Source organism: Danio rerio, chromosome 20, assembly GCF_049306965.1.
Source record: "Danio rerio strain Tuebingen ecotype United States chromosome 20, GRCz12tu, whole genome shotgun sequence".
Classification (NCBI taxonomy): domain Eukaryota; kingdom Metazoa; phylum Chordata; class Actinopteri; order Cypriniformes; family Danionidae; genus Danio; species Danio rerio.
Genome location: NC_133195.1, coordinates 3,492,102 through 3,520,000, shown reverse-complemented (window position 1 = coordinate 3,520,000; position 27,899 = coordinate 3,492,102). Strand labels below are relative to the sequence as shown.

At 38.8% G+C, this 27,899-nt stretch overlaps 2 protein-coding genes and 1 long non-coding RNA gene across 4 annotated transcripts in view; 1 reads left to right on the top strand and 2 right to left on the bottom strand.

Moving 5' to 3' along the window:
* The window catches only part of traf3ip2a (TRAF3 interacting protein 2a), a 22,293-nt gene extending 10,633 nt beyond the window's left edge, over positions 1 to 11,660 (bottom strand). The window contains exons 1-7 of the mRNA XM_073934047.1: positions 11,614 to 11,660; positions 11,406 to 11,462; positions 5,364 to 5,891; positions 2,999 to 3,110; positions 623 to 792; positions 458 to 546; positions 269 to 337 (exon numbers count right to left, since the gene is read on the bottom strand). Coding sequence (XP_073790148.1) covers positions 269 to 337; positions 458 to 546; positions 623 to 792; positions 2,999 to 3,110; positions 5,364 to 5,891; positions 11,406 to 11,421 — 984 coding nt within the window. The 5' untranslated portion in view covers positions 11,422 to 11,462; positions 11,614 to 11,660. The remainder of the gene's footprint in view (positions 1 to 268; positions 338 to 457; positions 547 to 622; positions 793 to 2,998; positions 3,111 to 5,363; positions 5,892 to 11,405; positions 11,463 to 11,613) is intronic.
* Positions 11,661 to 12,899: 1,239 nt separating this feature from the next.
* rev3l (REV3 like, DNA directed polymerase zeta catalytic subunit) overlaps positions 12,900 to 27,899 on the top strand; it is a 58,391-nt gene continuing 43,391 nt past the window's right edge. Inside the window, exons 1-8 of one of the 2 annotated variants that reach the window (XM_068215613.2) lie at positions 13,059 to 13,211; positions 13,301 to 13,444; positions 15,045 to 15,234; positions 16,569 to 16,643; positions 21,657 to 21,817; positions 25,162 to 25,285; positions 25,371 to 25,465; positions 27,540 to 27,644. In XM_068215613.2, coding sequence (XP_068071714.1) covers positions 13,306 to 13,444; positions 15,045 to 15,234; positions 16,569 to 16,643; positions 21,657 to 21,817; positions 25,162 to 25,285; positions 25,371 to 25,465; positions 27,540 to 27,644 — 889 coding nt within the window. In that variant the 5' untranslated portion in view covers positions 13,059 to 13,211; positions 13,301 to 13,305. Of the gene's footprint in view, positions 13,445 to 15,044; positions 15,235 to 16,568; positions 16,644 to 21,656; positions 21,818 to 25,161; positions 25,286 to 25,370; positions 25,466 to 27,539; positions 27,645 to 27,899 lie in introns of both variants that reach the window. The other variant, XM_068215612.1, reaches the window with a different exon arrangement.
* LOC141379523 (uncharacterized) overlaps positions 16,033 to 27,899 on the bottom strand; it is a 28,623-nt gene continuing 16,756 nt past the window's right edge. Inside the window, exons 2-3 of the long non-coding RNA XR_012396332.1 lie at positions 20,889 to 20,960; positions 16,033 to 16,574 (exon numbers count right to left, since the gene is read on the bottom strand). This is a non-coding gene — a long non-coding RNA (uncharacterized lncRNA). The remainder of the gene's footprint in view (positions 16,575 to 20,888; positions 20,961 to 27,899) is intronic.

Below are 27,899 nucleotides of genomic sequence, written 5' to 3'. Positions count from 1 at the left end.
GCAGAAGTATAAATCAGCCTTAAGTGTGTTGGAGCAGGGTTGGAACTAAACTGTGCAGGGCTTCGGCCCTCCAGGAATTGAGTTTGACACCCCTGTCCTAGATCCTAAGTTCAACCTTAACTCAATCATTCAGTTAATTAATTAATTTGTTAATCAATTAATTGATTCATATGCCAGAATAGTAAGTAGTTTACTCCTCTGTGGCGACGTGTAATAAATAAAGGGGTTAAGCTGAAGAAAATGAATGAATGAATACATAAATAAATACATTTTTTAAGAAACTGTCCATCCATTTGTTGATGTCCATTTGTCTAACTCGGTCTTCAAATATATCGATCTAAAAACAAAGAAAAAAAAACAGGAAGATATATTGTTTAATTTATTTAGTATACATGTGACAATTTGTGAATGTTTACTAAATTGACATTTGAAATCAGCAAAAGGTAGGAAGTCTTACAGCTGGTCTGAATCCTTGATTGATCAAAAAGCTCACGAAGGGCATCAGCTCTGTTGCAATGTCCATAGAGTATGTAATGAATAGGTCTCCTGAAAATGATCACACTTATATAAGCAGTCAGGGTTAAAAACAGTCTGAAAATCTTGCCTTTAAAACATCACTCACTGCAGATGTCAGGAAGACTGATGTTACGCCTTAGTGTTTGAGGGTGGCCAACAGCAGATGCTTGGGATGGCTGGACACAAACTTCTGACATGAGCTCTCTCATAGGTGCTGTGCTCTGACCGGATGTACCTTGAGGGGGGTTCGCAATGGCTGGTTCTCTAGATATGTGCCTCCAAAAAAAAAAAAAAAAGCATAGCATTTGCTTAGGGCATATCAGATTAGTGCGTGTCAGAACAGCCTCATATATTTTAACAATGATGATCATTTTGAACACTCTTAGGGCTCTATTTTGACGCATTTTTGCTAATTTACGGACGGGAAAATGCGCTTTGCGCCAAGGTGCATGGGCTAAAAGGGTTGAGTTTATTTTCTTAATGAGTTATAGGTGTGTTTTGAGTCTCATCTCCCATTACCTTTAAGAGCCAGCTGCGTCGCGCCAAGAGCGCATTCGCTATTTACAGGACGCAAAGTAAGTCTAAGTGGAAAAAATGAGCATTTCACCAGCAAACAGTTAACAGTTTTTTAACAGAAAACAGTTAAACAGAGCATCTACTGCGTGAGAATGAGAGATAATGGATCTACTTTCACTTTCGCTCTTGGATAGGGAAACCTTTACGCACAGACATCAATTAGTCTATAAATAAATACTTTTGTTTGTTTAGCGCAAAAATTTGTTTCAAAACTATTTCTAAATTCAGTTCTAATTTCTAGCAAACGTATAAATGAACAATAATGACCAAGTGTGGTCAAAATACTGAGTTATTTCCAAATACACCTGCCATGCCCCATATGGTCTAAAACCTGACAGGTGGGCAAATCTAAGCTTGTTTTTAATAAAGCAAATATAAATATGGATATAATAAATAATACTGCTAATAATAATAACATTATACACAAGCAAATTGTTATGAATGAACTGAAGAAGCCTCCCGAGATGAAGAAGACATAAAAGCAGTGGTTTTTCATATTTATGTAGGCTAGAAAATAATATGTTTTGTAATATTTTAATCCTTTATATTTATATTCTATATCTATTCTTATTATATCCTATATATATCCTTAATATCTAGTTTTTTTCATATGTAAAGATATTTGCCTATTGCTCTCTTGTGTGTATTAAGCAGTGTGTAAGCGAGGCGCAACTCTGCGCCGGAGTTTAGACCGGGTTTGTTTTGGTCTAATGAAAAATCTATTAAAGTTTCTCAAAATAGCAACGCACCAGCGGTCCACCTCAGAACGCCTCCCTTTTTAGACCAGAACGCCTATGGATGCACAAATGAGCGCTAATGCATTTTTCCTATTTAAACAGCGTAGCGCAACACCTTAAAACAACTCTTGCGCCAAGCTGAAAATACCAAACGACTACTGCGCCGCATCTTGCGCCACACTGCGCCGGGTGTATGATAGGGCCCTTAGTGTGCTTTCACACATGTGAATTGATTCAGTTGTACCGAAACAGAGATTACAAATGTTACATTGTTGCTCTTTACTCTTGGAGTGGTTCGCTTTCACACTGCAAAGTTTCTAAACGGACCAAAAGAGCTAAAACGAGTCACGTGTGAGTAAACTCTCCTCACATTGGTCAGAGTGTCAGGGTTTATTTTGCAGAGTCCCTCTCAACTGTCAGGAGAGGTGGTGGTTTGATGGTGTTTGACAAAGTTCTTCCAGAATTCACTTCCAAAATACTAATAATAAATTAATAATATATAAAGCTTAGACCCTTTATTAATCCAGGGTCGCCACAGCGGAATGAACCACCAACTTATCCAGCAAGTTTTTTACGCAGCGGATGCCCATCCAGCTGCAACCCATCTCTGGGAAACACACACACACACTCATACACTACGGACAATTTAGCCTACCCAATTCACCTTGGGCTGTGGGGGAAATCGAAGCACCCGAAGGAAACCCACGCGAACGCAGAGAGAACATGCAAACTCCACACAGAAACGCCAACTGAGCCGAGGATTGAACCAGTGACCCGGCAACCTTCTTGCTGTGAGGCGACAGCACTACCTACCGCTGTGTTGCCTCCAAAATATTCAGTTCTGTTTAAAGCGATGATGTTTAATATTTATAAGGCTATTTTCAGTTAATTTCCATCAATTCAATGAATTAAATTGAGCTGCAATACATTACATTAGTGCAGATTAACAATCTCCAAATGCTGTTTCACCTTCTGGTGTCTTATTTCTTTGGCTTATTCTAGAATTTGCATTTTTATTTAAACAAAACTCTAGTTTTTTCTCTAGTATTAATATAATCTGTTCTACAGACTGTTAAAATTGTAAAAAAAAAAAAAAAAAATCTAACGTCACCAGCCTTTGGCAGGCGCACACACACACACACAGAGATATACTTAAAGTTAAAAGTTACCTATTCTGAACATAATACCCAGGTAGGGGCTGATGCAGCGGATAGTTGGGCTGTGGGTAATGTGCAGATTGTCCATGCCAGTGATATAAAACCCGTTCTGGTGGGCACTCACCTGTAAAAACAATTCATATAAAGGTAATGGTAAGCACTTGGAGTATAACTGTATACCAATATAATAGTTCAGGGGTCCGTTCTTCGTACGTGGATTACTCAGTTAGCTGGATTTGGATATTGACGACTTGACATGATCCAGGATCGTTTCGTTCTTCAAAGCTGATCCGAGAGTTGTTGTCATAGCAACGGTTCTGCTAGGTCAAACCTGATCGGGAGCAGGTTCAATTCATATAAACAGGATTAGATCGGCTCAGTTCAAGCAAAGATAATACAGAAAGTATGTTCCGAATTCTGATATTTTCTTACAGTAGTAGTTATATACACTTGGGAAAATGGTTTTTATTTTTATTTTTTACTATATATATATATATATATATATATATATATATATATATATATATATATATATATATATATATATATATATATATATATATATATTTATATAAAGTTTTTGCTTCACAAAGGTTGCAGACGCCTTTACCAATATCAAAATGCTTTTGTAAACAACCAGTTATTCTTTACACCGATTAAAAAAAACCGGCTACTATAATAAAGAAAATCTTTTCTAAATGTGGAACTAAATACATTGATTTGCATTGAAATACATGATGAATACTCTTGACACATGAAAGTGTAAAGCCTGCAGCTCACAACAAATGTGGAAGGTTATTGCGTGTCATATTTAACAAGCCGTTTACTGCGAATTTGATGTAATTTTGCTCACATGGATAATTAAATATTAATCAGATGATGTCATTACGCTGCTATATCGTCAGCCAATCGTTGCATTGCTGATCATGATTTCGAGGATCGATAGATCTGTCCTTCATAACACACGCATCGATCTCAGATCAGTTTATCCAGACATTCTAATCTGATTCGCGAACTTGTTAGCGAGAGATCAGTTATCAAGATAAAAAGATCCAGGATCTGCCAAATCATCTTAGATCATTTAAGCGAGGTACGAAGAACGGACCCCAGTACGACAACAACTTGATTTACAATAACACCAATATAAACAACTATTGTTGACCAATGTGATTCTACAAGAAGAAAGAGAAACATTACTTATAAAGCCGCACATATCATATTTGATACACGAGTTTTCTTTTTGAGACCTACAGTTTCTAATACCAACCTGATCAATACTTTGTTTAAAAACCTGTTGTATATGAATTGATACTTGTATTCTCCCCCTTGTGGATTTTCATGACACCGCAGGCCATGGAAGGGCTTTTTTATATTAAGAGGTTCAGGGATATGAACCTGCAAACACTAGCAAACACTTTTCTCCATGATGGTGACTTCAGTCTATCAATCAATCAGCCTTTATTTGTCACTACACTTTCGTATAGCGAAATTGGACCCCCCAGACCATACACAAAACGTCACAAACAATTTTTTAGGGGAGACAGATCATAGGAGGCAGCATTTAGAAACGAAGAAAGATACATTTGGACAGTTAGGCAAAAAAAAACAACCCCTCAGCTTGCCCTTGATTAAAGTGAGAAAAGGGAGAAAAACAGCCCTATCTTAGCATAAGCTCACCGGCAAGACACAACATAGACAGAGGGGATATGAACAGGGGTAATGGAAAACAGTCCGTTGAGTGCGGGCAGCCAACTGGTCCAGCAGCCATTTCAGGCGCAAGTCCCAGTCCCGCCCACGCCCCACGTGGGTGAAAGCACACGAAGGCGTTTGGATGGGGATCCAGAATATGTGCTCCACATATGTTTTAAGATAACCGGGCCACATTTGCCATATCTCCTCCGGGCCGCTTTAGGCTCACAGCCACATTAGCCAGAGCTTACTGTGGCAGGTGTTCATCATCAGTGCTCAATCATCACTTAATTAACCCCATCATTGTCTCATTAACTTTAACTCTGCTGCTGAGTAAATTTTGCTCAATTTAGAGAGGGACCAAATGTTCTCTGAACGGAGTAAATTTTACTCTGAAGATTTTACTGTGTGTGGCCCACATTTGTCCTCCATCATTTGGGCCAAATTGATCACTTTCCACATGGGCCACATTAGGCTCACATTCAGATTACATTTTGCCATAAGTGCCAAATCTTTGCCTTTAATGGCCCATGTATGAAGTTGAATCTTTGGCCCCCCTTTGCCATTGTACAGGTGGGCCACTTCAGGCTCACATTCATTTTGTCTGGGCTGAAGGAAGACCACCAGTGCCGCATAACTGCCTAAAGTGGCCCACATTCATATGCTATCTGGACAGTAACAGGCTTACCGTAAAATCCGGCCTTTTTTGATGAAGGAAACCTGCAGAAATCGTCCCCCTGGTCAGTACGGAGAGGACGCGGCTTTTCAATACTTTCCTCATCCTCAGTCACAGACTTTTGGGTGTGTGAATACAACACAGTGGAATTGCAGTGACGGTGAAGGTTGACTCTTGAAAAATGTTCACTCAGGTCTTCTATATGGGATCTACGGTCTATCTGAAGGTGCTGTCTTGGACTTTGAGGCAAGTAGAAACTGGGCAGGCCTGCAGGACTTTCTGGTGGATGTGAATCACTTATGGACTGTTTTCTGAACGTACTGACCCTTAAATCTTCAGGTTGAAGCCCATAGCCACGATCTAGGTAATGCACTCTACTTGCATCATGAACACACATCTCTGGACGAGGCACTCCACTTCTGCCAGCCTCCGTAAGGTTCTGTGATTCACACTGCTGGCATGCAGGCCAAGCCAGATTGAGAGATGATGATGTCATAGATTCATCTGTCTCTACAGGCATACTAAGATGTGGACAGCAGTCTAAGAAAACAAACAAGAAAAAAACAGAGCGATGTGAGTGATGCATTAAAACATAAGCAAAATGTCAATACCTAGGCAGCGGTGGCATCCTAAAAAAAAAAAAGATGAAAGATTATACTGCATTATTTATTGTCAGAAAAACACTATATAAATGATGGGAAAACAGGCTCTACATACCTGGGCAAATATGGCTACTTGACAGGCCTGCTTTAGTAAAGAAACACTTAAACTTGAACTCTGAGTTGATTTACAGAGAGATTACTGAGAGAGTTTTCGGTCTCAGAATAGCTGATCTAAGTTGGGTTAATCAACCTTGAGTAGACCAACTCAGAGTTAAGCGCGCCCACCGTGTCTATAAAAAGGCATCATCAATGGAGCGCAGGTATTACGAGTGACCATGGCAACATCTTAAAAAGAGATCAGCATTTCTGTCTCCAGGGCCCGGTTTTTCAAAAGTAATCCACTGGGATTTTGGATAAGGGATTGGATCAAATCTTGAAAATGGGTTTTTCAAAAGAAAAAACGGATTACCTAATCGGATTAGATCACGTAATCCAATCTTGGTTTTGATCCGGATCAAACCTTTAGTTTTGGGTTTTTCAGACCTTTTTTGTAGGATTTGGATCACATTGATCCAAAAAACCTGATTTAACTGATCCCATCACAGATTAAACCTTTTGAAAAACCGGGCCCAGCTGAACTTGATCTGCTCATGCAAAGTTATAGCAAATATGAGCAGATATCTAAAAAAAAGCAACATCATTTCATCAGTGAAACAGAGACAGCTAGTGTGGGAAAACTTTTAATTTTACATTTAAAGTATTTAAATATTTTAAGTATAATAAAAAAAGTAATGTAATGTGTGACGTTTATGAAGTTTTTACACTCGTTCCCACTTTTACACACGTTGATCAGTTTTAATAGATGTAAAAGTGCACTTGTGTGTCTGCCTCTGTTATTGATAAGGTGATAGAGGTTGATATGACATTTAGAATGTAAGCAGAACTAAACAATAGTTTTTATAAAGAGTAATAATCCCAATAATCTAGTTACAGTACATGTGGAAGGACAGTGAATTTAAGCTTTATTTATTAAAAAGGACAAGCCATTCTCGTACGTGACTTTGTTCTATGTGTGACTGAAATGTAGACAAGAGCTGTGTTTCCATACAAAAATATTAATTTAATTTATGTGCAAAACTGCAATAACGCATTAAATATGTGCGAATAAAGAAGCGTTTCCATACAACGAGTTAAAGAGAACAAAAAAAATCAACACTTCCTGATTAAACAGGCACCAAATATCAACAGTAAAAACAGAATTTACTGCGGAAGAAGAAGCTGCGTCAATCTTTTCTTTATTTAATAAATGTTCTTGCGCCTCAGAAGACAATGTTGATACACAGTGAACATGTGGGGGCGTTTGAAGCCTTGAGACGTGGAGAACAGACACTATAGGAGGTAATTAATAATACAAATTAATACTGAAATGGTTAAGGCGTTTAAGAATGACAGAAACAACATTTCAGATGTGTTACAGTGTGCTCAGCCTGCTGGTTTGTCTATTCACATACATTTACTTCATCATCTCTTATTATAAACTTTTTTTTAATGCACATACTGGAATTTGTTCAGTAAAAGTGTTTCCATCGCAGTTTATGCACATTTTTTTAAATCGAATAAAAAAAGTTTATCCTACTCAGTTATGCGCATGTTTTATTATGTGTATTTTCAGAAAACGTTTCCATCAGTCGTTTTCATGCGCATCTCCAAAATGAGCATTAAAATAGGTGGGTGGAAACGTAAGGGTAAGGCGAGAAATACCGCTTCGTCTTTAAAAAGGAGGAGGAGACCGACAGAAACTCAGAGTTTAGAGAATAAAACCTGCTCCTGACCAGGTTAGATTTACAGAGTAAGTTACTACGGTAACTGACTCGGAGTTAAAGTTACCTCTCTTTCAGAAACAGGCTTGACTTACCCTGCTTTCTCGAGTTTAAAAAAAAACCTGCCATTTTGAAATGGAAAACCCAGAGTTTCACTCATTTCAGGGTTAAAATACTCTTGAATTTTCACTCAACCTCCTTTCTGAAACGGGCCCGAGAAATTCTATTGACTGAAAATAAAGATTTGTTGCTTTGTGTTTTGACTGTTTGTCAACAGGTCTAATCATGGCCAGCTCAAGAGTCATTATTGCATTGGCTCCCTATTATTCATTTCAGCCCCTTGTATCCAAGATCTCGTCCTTTCGGTCATGACCCAAAGTTTAGGACTATATTGGAGAGTAGGAATGTAGATCAATCAGTAAATTGACAACTTTGAAGTTTTATTTCATAAAGTACAAGCCGGTTTCAATAATGCACCTACACTGTAAAAATCTTGTCTCACCTCATTCTTGTCATCCCAGTCTCTTGTCTCATCTCATCTCATTAGATGCGTCTCGTCACACCCCTACTTATGCCTCTTAGAGGCGTGCTGAATAGTTTTATGATACGCCCATACTGCATTTTGCATTATGATGACAGTAAACAAATGGCTGGAGGAAAGCTATGCCACTTAGCAACACATAGAAAATCTGTAAGGCATGACACTGGTCTTAACTGGTCTCCCTGCATCTGCCATTTTTAGTCACGCATACATAGTTTAACACAAGCTTAGATACTTAAAAATAAGATAACAGTCTGTTTCATGTTGATACCCTGCTGAAAAATCCAACTTAATAATAATAATAATAATAATAATAATGCATTTTATTTAAAGGTGCCTTTCATGACACTCAAGGTCACCGTACAGGACAGCTAAAACAATCAATTCAAATAAAAACACAATAAGCAATAGAATACAATACAAGCTTTAAAAATGCAATCGGGTCAAAGAGAATAGGCTGTTCTAAACAGATGTGTTTTGAGTCTGGACTTAAATTGTGAAAGAGTGTCTAAATTATGGAGATCAGGAGGGAGTGAATTCCAAAGCTGAGGAGCAGAGTGGCTGAAGGATCTGCTCCCCATGGTGACAAGGCGGACAGAGGGAACAGTAAGGTGAATAGAAGAAGAAGACCTGAGTGTTCGAGAAGGTGTGGCGATATGAACAAGATTAGTAAGGTATGGAGGAGCGAGATTGTGGATGGCTTTAAAAGTGAGAAGAAGTATTTTATAGTTAATTCTAAAAGAGATGGGAAGCCAGTGAAGCTGTTGCAGAATGGGTGTGATGTGACAGACAGAGGGGGTTTTTGTGATAATACGGGCTGCAGCGTTTTGTACCAGTTGTAATTTATGAAGAGTTTTTTTTAGGGAGGCCAAACAGAAGGGAATTACAGTAATCTAAACGGGATGTGACTAAACTATAAACAAGAATGGCAGCTGAATGAGGTGTGAGGGAAGGACGTAAACGATTTATATTTCGAAGGTGGAAATAGGTGGACCGGGTGACATTATTAACATGTGCAGTGAATGAAAGGGTGCTGTCGAAGATGACCCCCAAACTCTTAACTCTGAGGGGAGGGGGTAATTACAGAATCAGACCAGCCTAGGCTGGTTGGCTGGTTTTAGCTGATTGACCAGGCTGGTTTTAGAGGGGTTTAGCCCACTTACAGGCTGGTTTCCAGCCATTTCCAGCCTGGTCTTAGCTGGTCAGGCTGGAAAATGACCAGCTAAAATCAGCTTGACCAGCCTGGTTTAAGCTGGACATAGCTGGTTTGTTCTGGGCTCCCAGCCTGGCTAGGCTGGTCAAGCTGGTGTTAGCTGGTCATCTCCCAGCCTGACCAGTTAAGACCAGGCTGGAAATGGCTGGAAACCAGCCTGGAAATGGCCAAAACCCCTCTAAAACCCCTTAGTAGGGTATTCCTGTTTTTTACCAAGGCTCACTGTATGGCCATTTCCATTTATTCAACCCTTATTGTTAAGCTACGTCCAAGTATATTCACATTTTTAATATATGGCACTTTAACAGGATAGTTCACCCAAAAATTAAATATAATTACTATTTATTTACCATAAAGTAGTAGCAAACCTTTATAAGTTTCTATTTTCCGTTGAACACAAAAGATGATGTTTTCAAGAAAGTTGAACACTTGTAACCATTCACTAAGCAATACTATGAAAGTCAGTGGTTACAAGTTTCCAGCATTTTTTCAAAACATCGTCTTCTGTTCAACGTTAAAAACTCATTTAGTAGGGCTGTGCAAAAATATCGGTATATCTAACTATCGCGATCATTTCTTTCACGATAGTGTATCGATAGTCCAACCTGAAGTATTGATTCAAGTTGTGCCGAACACAACCTCCAACTCTGCTCCAGTAGATGTCGCTAACTTGCTATTAACAAAATGCTAAGTAGTATGGTATCAGAAATAAACATGAGTGAGCATGGTGGAAAATATGTGTGTACTGACTTTGAGAAAAATGCCGTTTGCAAGCAAATGTATCTTAAAATATTCAGGAAACACTACGAACTTGCGTTTTCACTTAACAAGATGCCACGCAGATGAATTAGCAGCACTGCAACCTCAACTAAAACCTCTTGATTTAAGGCAAACTACACTGGATAACATCATTAACAAGCTTCCGTCTACCTCAATTAACATTGCAGAGTTACTGAAAACTGCATAGGAGGAATGGGACATAAAATAGAAGGATTTCAATTTACCTATGTGCGACCAGTTTTCACAGCTAAATGATCACGATGCTGTCGGTCGCACTGTCAGTTTCTAATAGTTCACTGCAGATCAAATCCCCCTGTGTTCCAGTTTCATGTTTGCTTGATGCATTTTGATTTTGCATTTTATTGCTTTAGCTTTATAAATTGTTTATTTCATTTATATGTGACTTTATGGGAATATAGATTTTAGTTAAGTGTTTAATAACAATATGCATTTAGTACATTTCAGAGAGTTCTCTGTTCAATCACACTGTGCAGTTCTAATGAATTGAAATGGATAGAAGATAAACTGGAATTTTAATTCGTCTGCTGACTTTATCAAGTTGTCAATATAACGACACACATACCAATACAAACTATTGCAATATATCACAATAAGTATTGTATCGTGATATATTGTATTGTGGCACATGTATCGCGATATGTATCCTATCGTGAGGTCCTTGCCAATACCCAGCCCTATCATTTAGGTGTGAAACAATAAAAAGTGAGTAAAGGATGTAAGAATTTTAGATTTGTATGCGAGCTATCGCTTTTACTGACTGCTGACTGACAAGTGGAAAAGAATAAAAATGCACAAAAATAGCCGTACCACAGCAAGATATAAAACATCTGAAGCAATGCAAAATAAACATTGTATAGAAATATACATTTTGATAAATGGAAAAAGAATACAAATAATAATTCTATGACTTTTTAATTGATGTTTTTATTTTATAAATTATAAATGTCTGTTCTGGAAAAGACCTTTTAAAATTGCATGATATTCCATGTTTCGTCGTGACCATAACCCGGACATGTACTAAGCAGACTCACTTATGCAGAAATGAACTCTTCAAAACAATTCCAACGACAGATTTACCTGGAAAAGATTCCATTGCTTTTCTTTTAGGTTGTTCCTGGAAACGGACAGTGATATCTGATTGGGTAAGACAAAATCAACATCACAATAAAAAGAGCATCGCAAGCACAGACATAGATAGCAACAGTAAAGTTTAACCCATTTACTTTTATTGTTGTTTGTATTTTAACATAAACATGGATAGTTTGACGACATGACAGTTTCTTACCTGTTCACAGCTGTACGCAGTGTCACACCTGCTTTCGGTTTAATCAGGAAATGTTCTCCTCTGCTCTTCAATTTTAGGGGAAGTCCACATTTTCTTGATGCAAATATTGCGGAGCAAAATGCCTGAACCATCCAATCAAGCTGCAGACAAACAGCGCAGAGCGCACCTATGGATGGCCTCACGTCATAATCTAAAAGCCACGCCTACCGGAGGGAGGGGCGGGTAATACAACCCAGTAACACTTGGCACTTATCTTAGACTAAATGACTAAAAACCCCTGGATTGTTGCTGTTTCATTCATAACATTTGTTGTAATTGTTTTTCAAGCATTCAATAAAAAAAAATCCTTAAAATAATAATAATAATAATAAAAAATAATAAAAATAATTCAACCCAGTAACTCAACCCAGTGACTGGCAGCTCTGTTAAATCATTTTGGAAAAAAGTGCAAGACTGGTTGGTATAAAGAATGTGAATGCTGAAGGTTTGACTTTCACATTACAAGGTGTGCTTATGGATTTACTCTCTGTTTTGCACGATTTGCTAAACATGATCATTGTATTAGTCAAATATTTTATTCATTAATGCAGATATTTCAAAACACCTCCACTACTCATTGTATTTATAAAAGAACTTAAAATCTTTTCGGATGCCCTGGCTAAAATATAAACAAAAATTGCCTTCAAAATGCTTAATTTATTTGTATCATATAACTTGCCACAGCCGATTCCTGTTTCATATTAATTTCTTTTTTCACTTTTAATTTTATTTTACTTAGAATTTTTTTTGTAATTCACATTTTTTGTATTTTTGTATATTAGTTTGTGTTGAGCCTTCCATGTGTGATACACTATTTGTTAAGTTGAATGCCCTTTTATTGTATTTTGATTTCGTATTTCCAATAAAAAATAATAATGATAAAATAAAATAAATAAAAATTAAAACAAAATTTTTCCCAGAGATGGGTTGCGGCTGGAAGGGCATCCGCTGCATAAAAACTTGCTGGATAAGTTGGCGGTTCATTGGCTGTGGTGACCCCGGTTTAATAAAGAGACTAAGCCGACAAAAAAATGAATGAGTGAATTAATAAAAATAAAAAATCAATACATTTATAGCTAATGTGTGAGGCCTTTATTGTATTTTAAATGACATGTTACTTCCGTTTAACACAAGCCAATCAGCGCGCTGATTGTCTGTCGAAGCCAATCAGACGGCGACTTGTCCTTGCGTTGACCAATGACGGCTAAGACAACATTCATAGTTTCCTTCCGCAGCAGAAGTAATATGAACTATCTTGACCCAGCTGCCGAGTGCAAGGAATGCTGCAGCGCGTTCTGCATGGATGTGGAAAGGATGGGAATGATAGGGTCGTGTCGTGATTGTATTGTAGAGGCGGGGGAGTGCAGATTGGATTTCTGTTTAAAAATGTAACATTATATATGTGAAGCGTTTAGATAAGAATGCGCTCTTTGGCAGTCGCTTGCTGCACAAACTGTCGAATATTCCGCGCTCCATATTTCAGATAATCCCGCTGTGATTAAAGCCGCCACGATTTTCGTAGATCTGTTCAGAGACCTAACGTCAGTCGCCTCAAAGGAAAGTCTAGGATCCACTGCTGTCTTTGCCTTCATCGTAAATTTTTTTATTTCATTTATTGTCATGTCATGTTCTGTTTGGTTTTGCAGGATAAACATGTTTTCAGTGCGGATCGTCACGGCGGATTACTACATGAGCAGCCCGATCAGAGAGCTGGACGTCTGCTATTCCGAGTTCAGAGAGAGCGATGTCAAAAAAGTGCCCGTGGTGCGGATCTTCGGGGCCACACCAGCAGGTATACATGCATGCATGCATTAATTTTTGTGAAAATTCATTTAACTGTTGCAGACATTTTAGTGTAAAGCCGCAGTATTGCGTTTTTGCAGTCTATGATGCTTTTGATTTAACACGCAATTGCAAGTTGGGAAGGAACCGATTACTGTGTGATTTTGATCCATGCGCCATGTTGTCAACTCTGTTCGACCGCCATGTGGACATGTTTACTCCAGCCGTGTAGGCTAACCGCTAAACCCTTACGCTTGGGCTTTGCTGCGATGTTTGTTATCATACAATTCGAAAGCACGTTACAAAATCAACTAACAGCATCTGTGCACATGTTCAAGAGTCTCAATGTGTTATGTCAGTCGTGTGAGCGTGACACTGGTTGTGGTTCATGGTTTCTGCATGGGAGGAAGACACAGGATTATTGTTGGGCGATTTTGTGATTATTTCTCAATACCGAGACGATTCTAACTGAAAATAAAAACGTATATTTCTAAACATTATTGTAGTATTAGTGGCTGTCAAGATTATTTATGTATGTTTTATGGGTAAATATTCGACGTTTTATTTGGTAACTATGTTGTTTACCCCTGTCCTGTCACTGACAAATAAAGCTCCCTAACCCCAAACCACTTGGCTCTAAGAAAACAAAAGTATGCCATGTGGTAACTTTACAATAACCGTTTATAGTTATCGTTTGCAAATCTTAAAAATTAATTAATTGGTGATTAATTAACCTGCATTTTTGCCTTAAAATCCTACCTTAAACCAAGGGTGCCCAAACTCAGTTCTGGAGGGCTGGCAGGGGCGGACTGGCCATCTGGCAATTCTGGCAAATGCCAGCCTTTCTTTCTGGCAAACACATGTGCTATAAGTGAATTGGGTAGGCTAAATTTTACCACCGTAAACTGTAGTGCATGTATGTGAATGTGTGTGTGTAAAGAGGTTTCCCAGTGATGGGTTGCAGCTTGGAGGGCATCCACTGCATAAAACATATGCTGGATAAGTTGGTGGTTCATTCCACTGTGGGGATCCCAGATTAATATAGGGACTAAGCCGAAAAGAAAATGAATGAATGAAATGATTGCATATATAAATTTGTTATTAATTTGTTTTTTTTTTTGTTCCAGTCACTCACATTAAATGTTTAAATATCTATTACAAATGGTACTGCTTATATTATTTCACCATCTGTACACCAATCTAAGCAGTGAATGTGCGTGTCCGTGCATGGGAGTGTGTCCTGTAGCTGATCCGCGTGATCCGTGGAGCTGATCCGTGTGGTAACGTGGGCTGGTATGGCTACAGTACCAGGGCGGATTTTTATACCCAGTCCGCCCCTGAGGGCCGGTGTCCTGCAAAGTTAGTTTCGTCCGTGAGTTAGACACACCTGAACCATTGTTTATTATAATTTAGTATTTTCCCATCTGTGACCAATATTTTTGATGGAAAATTTATCCCATATAAAACCACAAGTACTGAAGAGGGTTGTGCTGTTGACCAGAAATTCTAACACAGGAAAACTGAACTGCTTCATTTGGAATACCATCCCTGCATTCACTTATCCCCATATGCGTTTAGTTGATCTGATGCCGTTTCTTTATTCTTTATAGGCCAGAAAACATGCCTTCATCTGCATGGGATTTTTCCTTACATCTATGTGCCGTACGATGGGTTTGGACAGGAAGCTGACCGCTACCTTCGACAGGTTGCCTACAGCATCGATCGAGCGCTGAATATCAGCATGGGAAATCCTTCTTCAAATGTGCAGCACATCTTTAAAGTGGTTCTGGTGACTGGCATGTAAGTATCAAAGGCACACATTCACACACTATGACTTCCATGGACAGCTATAACGTTTACTCGTTTAATTGACTAGTGACTTTAGTCTTTTATTACTCCAAGATGATTTTGTCAGCACGGACAAGAGATCTGCACGGGACTAAATTTTTAATCCCACTCCCGCCAGGTTTTAGTCTGAACCCGACCGCTCCCACTTATATTCGGCATTTGTTGTCCCGCTATCCGACCCACCCCATTTTCTACCCGTTATATATATATTAAATATATATATATATATATATATATATATATATATATATATATATATATATATATATATATATATATATAAATTATTTATTTTTATTTTTTTAAGTAATGTATTTTCTATTTGGGCTACCAAAAACTGAAGTATGCCTGCTCGAGGGCTTCCAGGAATTTAGAAATTTTACAAGCACCGACTGGTACCACTTGCTTGGTCAAATATTCTGAACATAAGTGCTGACATATAACACCATGCTGCTCACAGTGACCCGAGTTCGATTCCCAGCTCGAGGTCCTTTGCCAACCCTTTCCCTCTCTCTCTGCTCCCAATACATTCCTGTCTGCAACCTCTACTGTCCTTTCCAAATAAAGGTGAAAAACCCTTAATAATCTAATAATAACAAATTAAAACGTGATTTCTTAAGCCAAAACGGCCAGATTACATTAATTGTAGTGCAATGAAATATAGCGTTACTAATCAACGAGGAAACACGCATGGACAGTGCTTTACATAATTCATTCATAAAAAGAACACTCAGAAAGCGGAAATTCATTGAAAATTTGATTATTTATTAATTTGCAGTTGTAAAATTATTATGAAAAGCAGTTCTAAAATGTTGCAGTTATAAAACTATTATAAAAAGGTGAAAAACCCCTATAAAAATGTTAAAATAATAGATATGTATAATGGGCTGAAAATACACATGAATTTTTAACCCTTAAAGTCCAAAACAGCTCCCGCGGCTAAAAATAAGTTCTGTTTTAAATGTTTAATAGCTTTTGACCTACTGATCCAATCTGTACAATACAAAAAATGGCATAAAGAAGAGAATGTCAGCTTTCAATCACTGTAAAACATTACATTCACGGACCTTCAGAGGCTCCAGAATCAGTGTGGTTACATCATCACATTTTGACAATGCTGATTTGACTGAGGAACGCTCGTGGCTTGTGTCTCCGGACAAACCAGACATGATGCATTGTCCCTCCTCCATGCCCAGATTGGTTCAAACTCGCTCTCTCTCAACAAATAAGCATAGGTTTCACTTTGTGGACCACCAAAGATATCTGAACATCTGATCTCTTCACAGGCCTTTCTATGGATACCATATGAGAGAAAAAAGCTTCATGAAAATCTTCCTCTACAACCCGCAGATGGTCAAAAGGTAAGTCCTAGCCTGAAGTTCGAGTGTAAATGTATAGGAAGATCAAAAAGGACAAAAACATCAGGAACCAAAGTTGTGTTGGACAGGATTGTAAAAATCTGTTTTTGTATTGTTAATGGTATGACATTTTAAAAGCTTTTGTTTTCATAAAGTTTTTAATTTCGCTGCAATAAAAGTTTTTGTAAAAGTTCTTGTTTCTAGTACAAACATACAAAATTGGGTAAGGAAATCTTGTTTTCCCATTGAAATGAGATTATCTTGCTCACCCATTGCTAAATTATTTACACCCAGTGGTGTAAAGTAACTAATTACAAACTTTCAAATGACTCTAATTAAGTAGTTTTTCTCAGAAATTGTAATTTACTGAGTAGTTTTATCAATGTGTGCTTTTACTCTCACTTGAGTACATTTTTAGTGCTGTATCTGTACTTTTACTCCACTACTTTCTAAGGGTGTCACGATCCACCAAATCCTCCATTCGATTACATTTTCGATTCTAAAGGCACGATTCGATTCGATTTTCGATTATGAATAATTAATTAATGACCAATTAATTATTTGTAGCCTACCGTTTAAACTACCTGACCTGCATGGTCTTTGTTTTACCCATAAACAAATCATACAGTAAATGAATAAAGGCAAGATACACACATAATTACCACCTGTCAATCACTTTTTCTGCGGGACTCGTGAATAGGCAGTGATCTGTGTCGTTATAATGGCGTCGGTAAAAAAAGGTGCACAACCAACAGGAACCAGCCAACAGTATCTGAGGTGTTCGCTAAAATGACTAAGTACAAGTGAGTGAAAGATTGAAGCAGTCCTCTGACTGCCTGGACCTGCTGTCTCGAGCGCATGGCTGTGTGTGTGTCTGTGTGGTCACGTGATGTGCATTTTCAGAAGGAGAGCTGCTCAGAAATGCTACACGCCACTGTGGATGTCAAATCGTTGTTGTTCTAAAATGCCATTTAAAAACAAAGACAGTGTAAACAGGGCCTGAGTGTGAACTTTTCGCGAGCGGATTTGCAACGGGGGCGGGCGGAGGATCGCAATGCCGGTGTTGTCTATCGGACGAACCGTACGTCATGCGTACATAGCAGAGCTTGCAAAACTGTGTTTTTTTTGTCGACAACCCGAATGTTGTCAACATAACTCACTGGAAATCCAAAATACCGGCGACTTCATTAAAAGAGGAGAGGGTTTAAGCTCTGTCGACGGGTCTCCTGCTTCTGCAGTTCAACAAGCACTTCAACAAGCCTGTTCTTTTTTCCCGCTTGGCAAGCCAAGCTGATGTGACATGGGGGCGTGGCAGCATCGACGATTCTATTTTTTGATTCGATAATCAAAATTGAGCATAAATTTCGATCGATTTCGATGACACCCCTACTACTTTCCTTTAACCTGCAGTCACTACTTTATTATTCTTAGTCTATGTGGATTAGAAAAATCAGTCCTGTAATTCCCATCCAATCAAATCACACATCGAAGGTAAATTGCATCATAATGAACTACCTCAAGACATGCAAACTTTACATTGCAGCAACTGTTTGGAAGCCTTAAAAGTTTCCAAGAAGATGTTCTAAACCTTTACACGTATTGACCCAGAGACAAAAATCCCTGTTAAATCAGGGATGCCCAAACACAGTTCTGGAGGGCCGGTGTCCTGCAGATTTTAGCTCCAACTTGCCTTAACACACCTCCACGGATGTTTCTAGAAAGCCTAGTATTAGATTGATTAGCTAACCCATGTGCATCTAATTGGGATTGGAACTAAACTTTGCAGGACACCGGCCCTCCAGGACCAAATGAGGGCACCCCTGGTTTAGATGCATGTCACTGATGAGAAGATGATGGATATTTACTGTATGATGACCGTAATGGTCTTAAACACCCAGCAGACACAAGACGTCAACATGCCGTCAGATTGAAATTGTACCCTAACGTCGTGGAGACGTTGCATTTTGTTTGGAAATGAAAATCGGGTTTACATCAGAACTCAACGTCAGCCCGATATCAGTGTCCAACATCCAACCCAAAACCAACCAAATATCAACATCTAATGATGTTACAGCTTGACGTTGTGTCGATGTTAGCACTATAACATTCATCAGACGTTGAATTTTGGTTGCCATAACTGATGAATAAGTGTCAGTATTTGACGTCAATATGATGTTGGCTCGACATTGGATTCTGGTCACTTTCTTACAACCTAAAGTCAACCAAATATCATCTTCATTTGACGTCATTATTGAACATCAAAATAATGTCCTTAGACGCTGACTAGACATTGAATTTTGGTCACCTGACATCACAACCTAAATCTAACCTAATATTAACGTCCTATGACGTTATGCGCCTGCTGGGCAATAACTAAACACACTACAGAATGTTACGTTTACAAACACATCCACAAATGACATGTAAATGCATCAAGTTTTAACAGCATAATACTCACTACTCTTGAGTACTTTTGAAAGGGCTACTTTTTACTTATACTTTGAGTAATATTTACAACAGGTACTTTTACTCTACTCACACTAAAGTTTTAGGCAAGTGATGGTACTTTTACTTAAGTATCCTTTTTTCAGTACTCTTTCCACCACTGTTTACACCTAATTAATCATGACTTCTTGTTGAACATAAGAATGGCTAGAAAATGTGGTAACACTTTATAATAACTACACACTATAAATCATTTATTAAGCATTAGCAAATAGTGAATTCATTATCCGTTAAGCATTAACTCTACATTAATAAACGTTAGTAAGCAGTTTATAACTGCAGCTACAAATGCTCTATTCTTGACTTACAAACATATTTAAAATGTGCTTAATAATTGTATTTTCATACTTAGTAAATAATTAATTTTTCATAACTAAATTAAGTATCTTATTATTTACAAACAAGTTGTATTTAAGAGTAGTTGAGGGTTTTTAGGATCATTCAGCATGAGTTAGTAAATGATTAATAAACTATTAATATTAACGTTTATATGTCTTATTATTCAGGCATATATTAATGGTTACTATGTGTGTTAATAAATGCTTTATTAACTCAACTTCACCTAGTTTTGTGACCTAATCTAAAGTGAGGACTATTCATGCTTTATAAATCCCTTATAAATGACAAATAAAGGCTCAGTTAAATTCTAAACAGGTAAAATGACATTATTCATTCCTATTCATTTAAAGATACACAACTGAAACTACTTCAAATGGAAAATAAATCTTTGCAACCTGATCTAAAATAAAATCACTGTAGAGTTTAAACATTCAATTTTATTATATTTTTTAATTATTATATTGTTGTTTTATCCAGTTTTTTTTTTTGTATTTTGACACTCCTGTTATTCAGCAATGTTTAACCTTTACAGTAATTTTACATTTTAGAAAAGATTGCAAAGATTATAGTTCATTTGATTCTGAGCCTTTATTTGTCATTTATAAGGGATTTATAAAGCATGAATAGTCCTCACTTTAGATTAGGTCACAAAACTGCATGAAGTTGAGTTAATAAAGCATTTATTAACATATTAGTTAACTATTAGTATATGCCTGAATAATAAGACATATAAACGTTGATTTCAATAGTTTATTAATCATTTACTAACTCATTCTGAATTATCCTAAAAACCCTCAACTACTCTTCAATGCAACTGGTTTGTAAATAATGCAATACTTAATTTAGTAATGAAAAATTAATCGTTTACTAAGTATGAAAATACAATTATTAAGCACATTTTAAATATGGTTGTAAGTCAAGAATAGAGCATTTGCAGCTGCAGTTATAAACTGCTTACTAACGTTTATTAATGTAGAGTTAATGCTTAACGGATAATGAATTCACTATTTGCTAATGCTTAATAAATAGTTTATAGTGTGTAGTTATTATAAAGTGTTACCGAAAATGCTTTTTGATTTAAAAAATTTAAGATATTTGAACTACAAACAAGACCAAAACCTAAGAAAAGCATTTTTTGCAGTGGATGAAATTACTGGATATGCATTAGCCTATATACTAACTCATGTCTTTAAATGCCTTAGGATAATAAGATTCACTTTTCTTGATTACCAGCGCACAAAGCACATGAATTGTTGTGACAGTAATCTCTGATTGCTAAATAAACCTACAACTCAATTCTTCACACCACAAACTGAGAAAAGCGTAAATATTCAATATTTCTCCTCAGAAACAGAGGTGCAGGGTACATACAGATATTATATGCAGATACAATTGAAACCTTACCTTGCTACATGTCTGTTTAACTTGTTCCTCGCTGCTGTCGCCACTGGCTTGTATGGTTCGGGACTTGTGGAGCTGCGCATCAATAGATTTGCTCTTCAGTGTTTGGACTATCAGCAGTGAAAATTAAACCACACACAACTAAACTGAACTTCAACACTGAAAACTCAACTGACACTGTGTAAATGTACTATGATCTTCTATGTGAAGCTGCTTTGACACAATCTACATTGTAAAAGCGCTATAGAAATGTAGATGAATTGAACTGAATTGAATCTTTTCTTGTCATTGTTTTTAATTTATGTAATCATTTGAAACTTCTATTGTCAGCTACTAAACATCAGTTGCTTAAAGAATCTTTAGTGAATAAGTCTGTTGTAGAATTTCTGTTTCTTTGGTGGTTTATCAGAATACTGCATGCCTGCTTTAGTAATCATTATATGCAGGGCCAGACGGAATCTGCTGACGTTTTTTGCTATTTCTGCGGAGAATTTCGGTAAAAATCTGTGGATTTATTTTGGGAGTATCCAGCGGAGTATCATAACTAAAACCTTAATATATGAAATAAAAAGTAATATATTACAGAATAAAAACTGAATAAATTCAGATTTACACATTTACTCGAATAAAAAAACAATTAATGATGGGCTAAAAATCTGCGGAATTCTGTGGAAAATCTGCGGAATTCTGCGGAATTCTGCGGAAAATCTGCGGAATTCTGCGCGCGCAGATTCCGTGTGGGCCTAATTCTGTCTATATTTTCTCTTGTAGGGTGAGTGAGCTCCTCCAGGCTGGAGCTGTAATGAATAAGAGTTTTCAGCCCCATGAAGCTCATATCCCCTTCCTGCTGCAACTGTTTATCGACTACAACCTCTACGGCATGAACATGATCAGTCTTGCTGCTGTCAAATTTAGAAAAAGCAGGGCAACAGGTAACACACCTGCGCACACATACACCAACATATTATATAGCCAGACTCTTGATTAGCAAAATAATGGTCTCGTTTATATTGCCCACAGTGCAAAATAGTTAACTTAAATCAGGGGTCTCAAACTCGCGGCCCGCAGTGCAATATTTTGTGGCCCGCGCCGACCGCTGTATACTGACAGAATCAGCGGAGCAGGGAGAGAGAGCACTCCCCGCTCTGCTGATTCTATCCGTACACAGCGGTCACTGGCATTTCCCGCCCGCCGTGTAAACAAAGGGGCGGGGATGCCGGTGACGTCACCACGCACCCCGCCCCTTTGTTAGACGCTGTGACGGGCGGGAAGTGTTTAGGAGGGAACTTGCGCCGGCCAGAACCAAGGTAAGCTGTTCCCGCCCCTGCCTGCCACTTAGCTACCTATCTGCAGCCTGCCACCTACCTAGCTACAGCCTGCATCTTATATATATTATAGGTAGATACAGACTGGTACAGACTGATGTGACTGGAGTGGGGTGGGGGTGTTTTATTTATACATATATACGCCTTTTTTTTAGGTGAGGGAATGGAAGTTTTGAGTGTGTGAGAAGTGTGTGAGAAGTTATTCTCCACCTTGAACTTCAATAAGTCAAAGTACAGGTCTAGACTTAATGATGATCATCTTCAAGCCATACTGAGGGTCTCAACTGCTTCCGCTCTAAAGCCAAATGTGGTTCAGATTTGTGAGAAGAAGCGCTGTCAAGTCTCTGGCAGCAAGAAGTAGGCAAAAGATGCCATGTTCAGAAGAACTGTTCATAATCTCCACTCAATGTTCTATTAATGTTCAGGACACTTCATGTTCAGAAGAAATAATTAAAACTGTTAATAATGACATTTGAGGACTTTTTTTTTTTGTGAAATCCCTTATGCGGCCCAGCCCCACCCAGACTTTGCCTCCTGCGGCCCCCAGGTAAATTGAGTTTGAGACCCCTGAATTAAATAAAAAGAGATTTGAATTTTGATCTGAAAAGGGAAGACGGTAACATTTAAGTAAGACAGTAACATGGGCTTAAGACAGATCAATAGCCGTTTTTTCACTATCGTGCCTAAAGCGAGCGAGCCAAGGCCTGTCGCGTTTCCACTGTCACTTCCAGGGCCAGATCGGGCCAAAGTGGGGCTTTCTCAGGGCCAGGTCTTTTTCGGCCCACCTTAGGCCAAAGAGGGCCAGCTGAGGCTTCTGGGCGGAGTGAAAGGATAGGCATACTTTGCCCAAGTCTGGTAAAGATGGCATGCCGTCATTACACTAGTTTTTCGATCGCACACGAGTACATGCGGCAAATAAATAAATAAGGGAAAGAAAACATCTAGCTGGTCTGTTTTAAATAGGCCATTCCATAAAACACCTTATAGGCTAGGGGTCTTTCTGCTTTTGATCTCCCTTATGTTTCCCTTTTTAAATGTAAGGCTGTTGCATAAAATAATAAAGTTTTCATTTATTAGTCACATTCTTTGATGTTTCAATAACGCATAATAATCTTTACACTGTATTAAAGACACAGCAGCCAGTAAAGGTTGTCGAGAGTTTTTGTGAAGTTTCAAGGTTCAGGACACACTGGAGAACTTTTTTTTTTTTTGTATATTAACAGATGTGTGTGTGTTGAGCATCAGTTAAGACGATATTAGCACCTGTCAGCTTTAATTGTGGGGAAAACTGGATAATTTTGAGCTTTTGTCAGCTCATTTCAGCTTCCGGGTTTAAAATGATTTTTGGGGCGGGATCAAAATCGGCGACGTAGCGCAGAACTGCAAGTGCAATGATGACGCGTCGGTTTCTCATTATTATTCATAGCGGAGTTCTCTTATCCTATGAGAAGAGCCGGCTGCTTAATTATTCATAAGACCTGCCAGACCTGCCAGAGTCAAGCCCGAGCTGTGAGACACGTCACGGACCCACGGCACAGTATTTAGCCGTTCATGAAGGCTCATATGCGTTTGTTTCCATGATCCACGCGGTTTGTTGCATGTTTTCCCCCGCGATATGGTCAGGGCATATCATACAGCAAAGCTGTGTGTGCTGCTAGCATTTTTGTCGGGAGAGCAGCACGAGAATTAGAGAATGGCGGACGCTGTCTTTTATCAGGAGTTCGTTCACATTCAGACACATCACTGTGCTGCTGTGTTCGCCTAAATCCTCCAGATTACCAGCAGAGCTAATGGTTAAAATAGACAGGTCAGGAGACCTGCTGCACTGAGTCTGCTGGATACGGGGATTGAGGGAGAATCCTCATTTATAGGGTTTACATGAACACATTTATCTTTATAATGATATAAATTGTGGTTATGTGTATATGAAATTACGAATAACAAATGTAGCAGGGCATTAAATCACTGTTCATTTCTTTGCATTTTAACTTTGTAAACTCTAAACTCATGCGTCTCCTCACGGTTTGTCTCATTTTGAGAGCTAGCTTCGTTCGCTCACGTTCTCCCCTGCTGGCCACGCCCACTCCTGCCCGATGCTCGCGGAGCTCCACGCCCATTAATCATGCATCTTTTGAAAAAATTCTGAAGTAGACTTTAACCGAAAGTGAGGGGTGTCATGGCCCTTTAAAAAGTGTGTTTGTGTGTGACGCGTGTATGCACGTGCAGGTTAGATGCCTGTATGTGTGTGTGTGAGAGAGACCGGGCTCGCTTGACAGCCGCAAGCGGCTTCTATCTTTTGTTATTTATTTTGGAGATAATACACAATATGAATACAACAGAAAGACATTAAACTTTACAAATGACGTGTCCACTTTTGTAGACTCAAAACAATAGTGTCATATCTCAATAAAGTAGCCTAATCTATATTGAAATAATTTAAAGAATTACTAATGTCGGATATAATAGCATCACATTAAATAAATAAACCAATATAAAACAAACAAAAGCTATAAAATGTAGATATATGCTAGGGATGCAACAATACAGTTAGCCCATGGTTCAATACATACCTCTGTTTTTTAACACTGTTTTCGGTTCGGTTCTTATGGCTTCACACATGTTTTTTATTTACTTTTTTAAAGCTTGGTTTAAGCTGGACATAGCTGGTTTTGGCTTGGCTCCCAGCCAGGCTAGGCTGGTCAAGCTGGTTTTAGCTGGTCATCTCCCAGCCTGACCAGCTAAAACCAGGCTGGAAAACAGCCTGGAAGTGGCCAAAACTCCTCTAAAACCAGCCTGGTCGACCAGCTAAAACCAGCCAACTAGCCTAGGCTGGTTTAAGCTGGATTTTTCAGCAGGGCAATAAAATATAGTATCCAATCAAGAATCAGATTATAAAAATGTGACTGCTTACATGTGCTTCTTCCAACATTTTGCACTTCTGTTACTACTAGCTTCTGAAGAAGAACAGATGGGGGGTGGCACTAGTCCATTGAGGAATGCCTGCGCGTCCACATTTAATGAAACTGGGCTTAGGGATACTTTGTGTACTCGCTGGGAGGAGAACAACATACCAAGGTATGTAATGTAAAGTTGCTATACAGCAACACATATCTGCATTGTATAACACCTTAATCGTCAACGTGTGCTTTCTATTTTGTAGTTCTCTGATATTAGAAGAGGTGGAACGGGTGAGCGTGTGTGAGCTGGAAGTTGATGCTGTTGCTGCTGATGTTCTCAACCGTCTCGAGATTGAGAGTAAGAATTTATTGGTTTGTGTACGAGTGACTGATCAGTTATTTAGTTTATCAGTTAATCTAGTGATTATTATTCATTAGGGATGTAACGGTATCAGAATTTCACGGTACGGTAATACCTCGGTATGAATGTCACGGTACGGTATTTATTGAATCATTTACAGGAAAAAAAAACTTTTGAAAATACTCCCAAAAAAGTGCCAAAAGTGTCAATGACATACAAATTAGCCATCTATCTGTTAGCTTTGAAACAGGAACTTCAATTTTAATAACAAAAAAATATTAAACCATGTAAAAAAAAATAAAGTTTCAATTTAGTATTGTTAAAAACTCATCACATTTAACATTTAATCACTCACTCACTTAGATAGAGATGGGTTTAAAGGAAAATGATCATATAACTATAATCTGGTAAAAGCTGGTATCTCTGGGTATTTACAATGTCCCCTGCAACAGAAAAAAACCCTCTCATTTGGGACTGAGGATTCTGGGACAAGAGAGATATGACTTGGCCCATGTTGACAGCAGTGGGGTAACGTTGTGCATTGTCTTTCCCCCACTTGAGAGGACAAACCATGAGTGAGATAGAGATCTCTTTGCGGTACAAGTCAATGTCTGCATCAATCTGAACAGTGTGCTGTGTTTCTGCAGTCCCCATGACTGTTATTAGTCGTATTCCCCAACTTGCAGGCACGTGCACACATAGGGCTCAACCTGTGCAGTGCACAAGCCCTTCCAAAACGATCAAAAGTGCCCCCGCGACGCGACACAACCTCCGTCCAGTCCAGCCCTTCAGTAGGCGCGCGATAACACCTCTCTTGAGTATGCGCGCTCAACCCCCCCTCGGCGCTTTACAATACGCGCGCCACAACACAGCTGATCAGAACGCGCGCGACAGCACCGCTATTCAGCACGCGCGCGGCGACAACACCCGCTTTAGGTTCGATCATTTCCATCTTTTTTTCATCTCCGCTACTAGCAGCACACTCCATTTCCGCATTACTGGATCTGTAGCGACAACAGACCGCAAAGGATTATGGCCACGCCGGGGCTGATGGGAAATGAAGTTTCAGCTATCTCCCGTTCGCTTCATTCGCCTGAGCAAATTTTCTCAGAAGACCTATAGTTTTACCGAGTCATGCGACTTCGGTAATATCGAAAAAATTTAATATTGCGGTATGACGGTATTTACAATACCGTTACATCCCTATTATTCATTGAATTATGCTTAAATTGGCAAGATTGGATTAAAGGTCAAATTAAAGATTTTTATTTCGTTTGTTTGTAGCATGTAAATGATCACGGCATGTGAAATTGCATGATTGTTTTTTTTGTTTTTTTGTTTAAAGAGCCCATATTATTCATGAAATAGGGTCATATTTTGGTTGTAAGGGTCTCCAACAACAGTCTAATAAGCATGCAAGGTCAATAAACACTTTCATGGTCTCATAATCTGCATTTATTTTTACCTGATTATCCCAGCGACTCCCATATGAATCGTCCAGTGATTCATTTGTTTCCAAACCCCTCCTTAGCCCGAAGCTAATCTGTGCTGATTGGACCGATGCAAGTATGCTGCGAATGGTTGACACCAATGACTGTAAAAAAATATGGACGACGCGACAGCCCTTTTTCCCATTGAACGCCTTAAAGGCAAAACGCCTGCTTGACGGGCACAAACTGTCGCAAAAGACTGCTGAAATTGGAGCCTTGACATGCGCAGAAGGACTGTCTGATGGAGCCAGAGGAGGAGCCGCGAAAATGAGCGGAGTCGAGCTTCCAACCAAACGCTTTATGTAAAATCAACCACGCCCCCCGAACTTCTCAGCATGCGTTTGCTGTCATATCAACACAAATGGATGTAATAACAAATATGAGGGTTTTATATATTCAATCGCGCCAGCTCCGGACTGCAGCGCATAACCTACTCGCGGCGTCGCGGGCTGATTCCGGCTCGCATGCGGCAGCGCCGGCTCGCTCGGCCGCCGCATCTGGCTCGATTGACTCGGGCTGGAATCAGGTTGCGGTGATTGTATAGTTGTGAACTCATGAGTATGTTTTTATATGTTGTTAAGATCAGATTGGCAGAAACCCTGGACTCCAAGCCATCTGGGACGATGAGAAACAGCGGAGACGGCAGAGAAGCGAAAGCTCTCATATTGATGTAACTGAATCGCAAGGTGAGGAAAGTGCTTTTGCCAAAACATCGATTTATTTTTTTTTTCTAGTATCACTATTAAAATGGTCCCGTTGTTCTTTTTTTATATAGTTTAAAGGACGTCAGACACCGGATGCGCCGCAACGCGCTGCGCACATGACAGTTGAAAGTATCGCACACCAGATGCGTACATTCGCATGCTATTTAAATTAAAACTAATCAGATGGCGCTCTGTGGCGTGGCAGACCTTTAGGGTGCTTACACACCTGTGAATTGA